Source organism: Triticum urartu, chromosome 6 (genome assembly GCF_003073215.2).
Source record: "Triticum urartu cultivar G1812 chromosome 6, Tu2.1, whole genome shotgun sequence".
NCBI lineage: Eukaryota > Viridiplantae > Streptophyta > Magnoliopsida > Poales > Poaceae > Triticum > Triticum urartu.
In genome coordinates this window covers 336,105,351-336,113,357 of record NC_053027.1, presented here as the reverse complement: position 1 = coordinate 336,113,357, position 8,007 = coordinate 336,105,351, and the positions used below count along the sequence as shown (strand labels likewise).

Below are 8,007 nucleotides of genomic sequence, written 5' to 3'. Positions count from 1 at the left end.
GAAATAAGACTCTCAAGGAGGGACTTATAGAGACTTATAGTTGTAATATGGTCTTATAAAGACTTATAAGTCCCAGGAACCAAACAAATAGGGACACCATGAAACTTATAAGTTGGGATTAATAAAAGTCTTAGGACTTATGAATCAAAAAGGGCCTCAATTTCCATGGCTTCAATGAAGACATCCAAAGGCGGTGTTAAGTTGTTTGCCGAAATATGGCAAAACTTGAGCCGCACATTCCCAACCATCTTCCGTAGCAGTATTGCGCAACTCCCTTCCCTAAAACCGCAAACTCACACTGGTCCCACGCGTCAGTCACTCGCAACAGCACATCAGACGGCCACAGCCACCAGCGAAATCCTAGATCTGACGGCCCGGATCCGTTCCTAACGCCCTATATAGGTGTAGCCTCACCCTCAGCAACGAGGTACCTCCCTTTCCGCCTCCACTAACTCGCGAGTCTCTCTCTTCTCCTGCTCCTCACAGCGGTGGCGGCGGCGATGCAGATGGCGGCCGCGACAACCGATGCTCCGGTGGCAGCTGCGCCGCACCCACATCCCCATGCCCATGGCCCACAAGTACCGCACGGTCACGGGCACCCGCACCCTCACCACCACATGCCGCAGCCGCGGTGGGTGGTACTTCCTTACCCGCCGCCGCCGCCGCCTATGGTGGCCGCGCCGCCCCCTCCCACACCGCAGTATGTGAAGCATTTCGCGCCGCAGGCATCGGTGACGCCGCCTCCGCCATCGGCTGGATCCGGCGGGAACGGAGGTGACGAGAACCGGACGATCTGGGTCGGCGACCTCCAGTACTGGATGGACGAGAACTATCTCCACAGCTGCTTCGGCCACAGCGGCGAGGTTAGGTCTTCCCGAGCTCGCTTATCCGATCCAGCCTTATCCGTGCCGGATCTCTCAAATCCTGTTATGTTTGTCCTTTATCAATTCGCTGCTTTGTCAATATTGTGTTGCAATCGAGATAGCCAACTATTTTTGTGGTTAAAAATTGCATGGTAATTACAACGCTGTATTTTCTTTTCGTACTGTTGGTTCAATAGTTGCTAAAGGCGCAAACTTTGAGGCCATTCCATGCAGTAGTCGTGCAAGTGTGCAACAGACAATAAAATTAGTCATATTGGTGGCGAATTGTTGCATAATTCGAAGTCAAGTGCGAGTTTCTGTATAATTTTTGTTAGTAAGAGGGTAAAGGCGTCAAGTTTGGAGTTTACACTCGGGTAGTTTGGAGGAAAGATGGAACACATTACGATTTGTTAGGGATATGTGATTGAAGACTGGGAGGGCTATACCAGAAACAGTAACCAGCTTTCTCGTAGATGCTGATCTCACATTTTTTTATAGCTCTCCTTTGCGCACACGTGTTTGCACTTGCCAGGACCATTAGCTCTCATTTATTGTAACTCTGAAACCTTTAAATTATTGGCCATGCTTTCTGTGGAACAGTTCATTGTCGGAAGAAATGGCAGTGGATGCGGTAATACTTACCCTTTTCTGAAACAAAAACAAGCGGGAAAGGCCCTACAGCTATATATTACTTTAGTACAACTTAAGCGTCAATTAATATGGATTGGAGGTAGTAATAGAAACTTAAAAACATAAGTGTTTTTTTCTTGAATTTAACAAGTGAAAAGAACATGTTATGAAGCATCGCTTCTCTGTTAAATTAGCATGTTTCACATGTGTTGCTAATTGTCATTCTCTGCAACCTATCTGTTCTGTAGGTGGTGACGATTAAGGTTATCCGCAATAGACATTCCGGAGTTTCTGAGGGTTATGGTTTTGTAGAGTTCTGTTCCCATGCATCAGCAGAGAAAGCACTTCAGAATTTTGCTGGTCATGTAATGCCTAATACTGACCGAGCTTTTAAGTTAAATTGGGCATCATATAGTGTTGGAGAAAAACGCTCTGAACTTGCCTCTGATCACTCAATTTTTGTTGGTGATCTAGCTATTGATGTTACTGATGACATGTTGATGGAACTTTTTGCTAACAAATATCGTTCTGTGAAAGGAGCTAAAGTTATTATTGATGCAAACACGGGCCGTTCTAGGGGCTATGGATTTGTTAGGTTTGGAGATGATATTGATAGAACTCATGCTATGACTGAAATGAATGGTGTGTATTGCTCCACTCGGCCAATTCGCATTGGACCTGCAACTCCTAGAAGAACTTCAGGTATTTCCATCACTTCACAGTTGTTTTGAATAACATGTTTGGTATCATGTGCCTGACCTATCCTTCTGTAATTTCTGAAATTTCCAAATAATCAGTAACGTTTTATGGCATGTTTAGTCTGGACTCATTTTCATCATGAGTGCTTATATTCGAACACCAACCTCAGATATATGGAGCTTTGTGGGTGGGTGGGACGTTAGTATCACAGTATCATACTTATATAGTTCTCATATGCAAAAGTATTGTAGGTTTGATTTTTTACTTAGCCAACACTCTCCTGTCTCCCACCTAGACTATTATCCTGCCAAGGCAGTCACCTAGGCCCGTCTAAATAGCGGTAGGCGTTGGTCTGCCAGCTAAGCTGCTGGCTGACTAGTGCCTTTGCTGAACCTAAGTATCAGTTAATGACTTACTTGCCTTGACATATTTTTTATTTTCTATGATTATTGTATTTGCAGGTGATTCTGGCACCTCTCCACCAACACAATCAGATGGTGACTCGACTAACAGGACAGTATGTGCTTGTTTCCTAGTGGACAATCTCTTTCTCTAAAAATAAATCTTCCAAGATTCTTATGTGTAAAATGGGCGCAGTATCATATCAGTTATTGTTGTAGGTATATGTTGGCGGGCTTGACCCCAACGTTAGTGAAGATGAACTAAGGAAAGCATTTGCGAAATATGGTGATGTTGCTTCTGTCAAAATTCCTGTTGGGAAACAATGCGGTTTTGTTCAATTTGTCAACAGGTATTTTACCAAGATGTTCCTATAGATCCTTACGAGAAATTGTTGGATGCTTAAATATTTATTGGTTCTTGTTGGAATATTTGAAATTGTGAAAATGAATACTTCGTGTTGGTAGAGCTGATGCGGAAGAAGCATTACAAGGGTTGAGTGGATCAACAATCGGGAAGCAGGCAGTTCGTCTTTCTTGGGGCCGCAGTCCAGCAAGCAAACAGGTTTGAATTATTCTAGACTGTTATTATATATTTTAATTTATCTCGCTAGATTAACATATCGTCAACTTTCTGTGACCGTCTTCTTCAATGTTGGATTAATGCACAGTTGTAAATCTGCATGGACAACCGAAATTTGTGTTTAACGCACTGTAAATCTGCATGCACATTGGACAATGGATTTTTTTCAAGATAACTGCAAGGGGGACCCCTACAATATATATAGGAACCCACATTTGCGTCAATGAGAACTTGAATTGCAAGTTGTGGGGTTGTACATTAACTCCCGCAACCAAGGCTTATATGCTCGGAAGGAAATTTGCATTTATTACACCAGTGTAGGATACAATCTATAAGTCTAAATCATAAAATAGATATTTTCTACATGCTGTTTATGGTTGGCAAATTTTTTGTACTTGCATTTGTATCATTGCATGTGTTCTACACAACTCAATTGGAAAGTAGTTTCTTTTGGGTGTTATTTCTCACTTTTTTGCTCATTTTTAAAGGAAAGTAATAGTGTTTGACATTTGGCCATGGTAATTTTCTCTATGCATGCTATGCTGCTTGAGATAGCAAGCTTTTGTGAACATATGATAAGCTGTAGTCTATGTCCTGTAACCTTGGGCTTGGGTGGTATCATGGCCTAGCTCTAGCCATGCCCATGTGGCTAGTGAGATTGTGGTTTGAGTAAATCTCCTTGTGTGTTTGTTCCTTGAGGATCTCAATGGGTGCTAAAGGATATCATTCAGTCTAAGTTATCTAATTATAATGCAATCCAGTTTTATCTTAATTATTTGGCTTTAGGCCAGGTCAAGCAACACGACCAAAAGTAACACTAAATAACCATACGTAGTAGTCACATTCATAAATAGATGTTGGGTTTGATGTGTCTCGGTCTCTAACATGCAACTTTGCTCATGAATTTCTTGTATGCATCTTAGTATAAAAATGTAATTACTATATTATGAAAAGAAGTCCATGAAAAATCTCATGATTTTGTTGAGAACAGCTAGTACAATATAGGTGCAACACGCACACCACCACCACACAACACACAGGCACACTCACAAAGTCTACTGATGGATGGTTGGAGTTGTGGAGATTCAAGATTCGGTGGGAATGTTGCCTCCCATTGGGGGAATATTCCTCCTAAATGAGATATGAACCTAGGGTTTGATCCCTGTGGGTAAGGGGGTCCGACCACACCCTCCTAACAACCCAACCACAAGTGGGTTCTCAGGAAGAAATATAAAAAAATCATATTCATGTGGCCAATATTAGTATATTATTATATGTAATGAATCAAACATAGGAAAGTTTGATTGCACACCTTCTAGGAATGCTATCTATTTACAAATAGAGGTAGCAATGCCTTCTTTCCTTGTGTCATATAAAATGGCCATGTGTGAAGGGTATGCATAGTCATTATTGGAGCAGAAGAAACACATCCGCCAACCACAAATATTAGGTTCTCTATCTCTATAGAAGTGGATACAATCCATTGTGGTCACTAGGTAGGAAGTATGGCTAACTATGAATAGTTAGTCCGCCCCTTCTCTTCATGCGGGTGTAGTCATGATGCTGTTACGCCACTTGGGTTGAAGGGCACTTCAAGCAGCCGGAGGGAGACTAACTATATCCTATATAACTTATAGGCGATCCCCACTAATTTATTTTTCTCAACATGCACGCATGCCACCTGAACTTGCAACCATGCATGAGAAAAAGCCCACCTCAACATCGACTGTGCATGCGGAAAAGGCTTTCCGTTCTATTATGCTATTTACATTCAGCGAATATTTTATAACTATACAATAAATCATTTCAGTATCAGCTCTCAAATTATTAATCCAAGTGCATGTTCCATGCAACCAAATCTCAATTGAAATATATTGCAGCCAATTCCTGCAACAACACATGTGGTGTGATCTAGTTACCCCCCTTTGATGTAGCACAATACCTGCATGCATGACTAATGTTTTTTGGATATTGGTGAACTATCTACTTGAGCATTCTTGAAAGCATGTTGTTTGTACTATGCATTGTAGTGTCGTATTGTCCCTATCCACTAGTCCTCTAAGTGGTCTCACTTTATTTACTACATACCAGTAGCACTCCCTTACGTCATGTGAGGTGATGCAGAGAGGAACCGGGGAAACTTGGGGAGGAATATGAAGCAAGAGGTCTCGAGTTGGAAGATTCAATATAATTCATTGATACCCCTACACACACATGGCAGCAGCTATAGATGCTACAGGGCCTCGCACATGCTACAGTAATGGGCTGGAGGCAACTAGGCTGTAATACCACCCATGTAGATATAGCAGCCGTAGCAGTCCCCCTTCCTTAAAAGAGATCTTGACCTCAAGCTGAAGGTAACTCCGATAGCACGCTTGCCCACTCTGAGGTAGCCATGGATGTAGGAAGACCACTCCATGCAATCTTGTACTGCTTGCGGTTATGGCCTCCAACTTTGACAAGCCGAGTTTGGAGAACTTGGGCAGGTTTGGGTGAACTCACCAAAGATTGATCATACTGTAGAGATTTAGAAGCCGGCTCGATGTCTTCAGGTGGTTTTGCAGGTTTGGGGAAGGAGACATGGACAACAGGATGGTATTTGCTGGATTTTGAGCTGGTATGCCACTTCTCCCACCTTTTCCAACACTTTGGAAGCCCAAAATATTTGAATCGAAGTTTGTGACTACTGCAGCAAGAAACCGGCTCATGCATATATGACTGAAGTTCCAGAAACACCTTGGTTGCCCACTAGAAACACTTTTTTAGACTTGTGTTTATCTCCCTGAACTTCCATGCGTTGTTGGGTCCAAAGGAGACCTTTTGCTAGTAATTTAGGGGACAAATTGGAGAAATGAATCGGCCACCGTGGAGAGGAATTGGGGAAACTTGTGGAGGAAGATGAAGTAAGAGGTCCTGAGTTGGGAAGATTCAGTTTGATACAGTATTACACAGATGCCCCTACACACACACGGCAACGGCTGTATATGCCACATGCCCTCACACATGCTACAGTAATGGGTGGGAGGCACATGGGCCGACATTACCACCATGTATATCTGGCAACCATAGCATTGACCCGTGGTAATGGTTGGAGTCTGTTCTCTTGAGTGGTGAACCGAACGGTTCCATTATGCTCACCTATGTAGTTAGCTCTACGACTTTGGGTCCTATACTTCTCCAGACGCGATATTTCTATCAGCCCGTTCCTTGCATATTCTAGTGTCGAACTGTGTAATTCTGACTACATAAATTCATTGGACAACAACACAATTATCTGTACAGTCTTTATGTAGAGACATCATGACCTGTTTGGCTGCTCTTCAGCTTGAGCTTATGGGCTTCGGCTCCTCTACAATCCATAACTGTAGAAAATCGAGAAGGGCTCTAGCTTCAGTGAAAATATGTTTATTCTTCTTTGAAAAGCTCAAGAGGATGCCTGCCTAGGCAGGTCTAGTAGTTAATACAAATTTAGAATTATAGCTTAAGCATTTAACTGTGTTACCCAAGTTACCCCTGGAAGTTGGAAATTGGACGAATCAATTGATGTAGGGTTTTGGGCATGCATTTTCTCATTTGGTTTCGTTGATTGTTGTGTTCTGCTAAACTCCGATCGCGAGTTTGTTCAGAAACAGTGAGACCTTTATATCCTTTCTACGGCGGAATGGCATGCAAGATTGCCATTATTTCCACGAAACAAGATCAAAGAGGTTGTGATATCGTCTATTGATTCTTTGAACATGTTGATACGTGAGTCCTTTTTCATGGTGTGCATTGTCTGGCAACATGTATCCCCTCCATGTCGCGTAGCTAGCCTTCCTAAAACCTCTATGAGCTGTTTTGTATGGGTCCTCAGCCAGCTTTTAATTTACCATCAGTTTTATACTCTGACAGGCTTACCCATTATCAGTTGAATATTCTTAAGAGTGGATGATTATACCTACCAAGTGTTTTGGAAAAAGGATTTTATTTCTTGCAATTGTTACTTGGTCTCACAAAAATCTTAATGTTTTTGCAGTCTAGGGGTGATTCTGGGCATCGGCGGAATGGCATGTACTACGGCACGCCTTTCTACGGTGGATATGGCTACGCGTCGCCAGTTCCTCACGCAAACGTGTATGCTGCGGCTTATGGAGCCTACCCTTTCTACGGTAACCAGCAACTAGTGAGCTGATGCTAGAGGTAGTCTCTGTTTCCTCCCAACTCCAGTAGAAAACGAGGTTTTGGTCCAGTAAGCACAGTATCGTACGATGACATTTTATAGATGGCCATAAAAGTGGGCGAGAGAGACAGGTATATGAATGTGATGTCTGCAGATTTGTGTTGCTAGTAGAACCTAAAGCAAGGCTTGTAGACAATAAAGAGTTTGAGTTATTCGTATTGTTGTAAGAAATTTTGACTTGCTAATAAAACTATTGGCTGGAAGTTCAGGTTATGATTGCTAGGTTAATCTTGCTTGGCCCACAATTAATTACTTGCTTACACCGAGATTTAGCCTACTTTCCTGTTCCTCGTGACCAGATAAGGGCAAGTACAGGAGATGTGTGACCTTTCGTGACCTTTCGTACGGCCTCCATAGTTTCTTGGATATTGTCACAGGCTAGTTATGCTTAGCTACTATAGTAGCCAAGTATGGAAAGCGTCATGTTTAAATTTACGAGAAATGTAATTGGCAAACCAATTTTTTTTGGTAAAACTACCGAACGATTCCCAAGCCCTTTGATTGGCATACGACGCACGATCCTCTTTTTCTGTTATTTTTTTGATTTTGCATATGCCGGTGATGTTCCTTCCGTCTTCCTCCCCCACGTCTACCTGACGGTGCCTTGCTCCGCTT

At 42.6% G+C, this 8,007-nt stretch overlaps 1 protein-coding gene across 3 annotated transcripts; it reads left to right on the top strand.

Moving 5' to 3' along the window:
• Positions 1-410: 410 nt before the first annotated feature.
• LOC125513417 (polyadenylate-binding protein RBP47-like) lies at positions 411-7,605 on the top strand. Of its 3 annotated transcripts, XM_048678538.1 has the most exons (7): positions 411-863; positions 1,742-2,195; positions 2,654-2,709; positions 2,813-2,943; positions 3,059-3,155; positions 5,738-5,790; positions 7,189-7,605. In XM_048678538.1, the coding sequence occupies exons 1-7, from the start codon at positions 501-503 to the stop codon at positions 7,334-7,336; spliced, it is 1,302 nt and encodes a 433-aa protein (XP_048534495.1). In that variant the 5' UTR covers positions 411-500; the 3' UTR covers positions 7,337-7,605. The 3 variants fall into 3 exon arrangements, with proteins under 3 accessions (XP_048534495.1, XP_048534497.1, XP_048534496.1); XM_048678540.1 differs by lacking the exons at positions 5,738-5,790; positions 7,189-7,605 and adding an exon at positions 5,298-5,731; XM_048678539.1 differs by lacking the exon at positions 5,738-5,790 and having other exon boundaries at positions 413-863.
• The last annotated feature ends 402 nt before the right edge of the window (positions 7,606-8,007 follow it).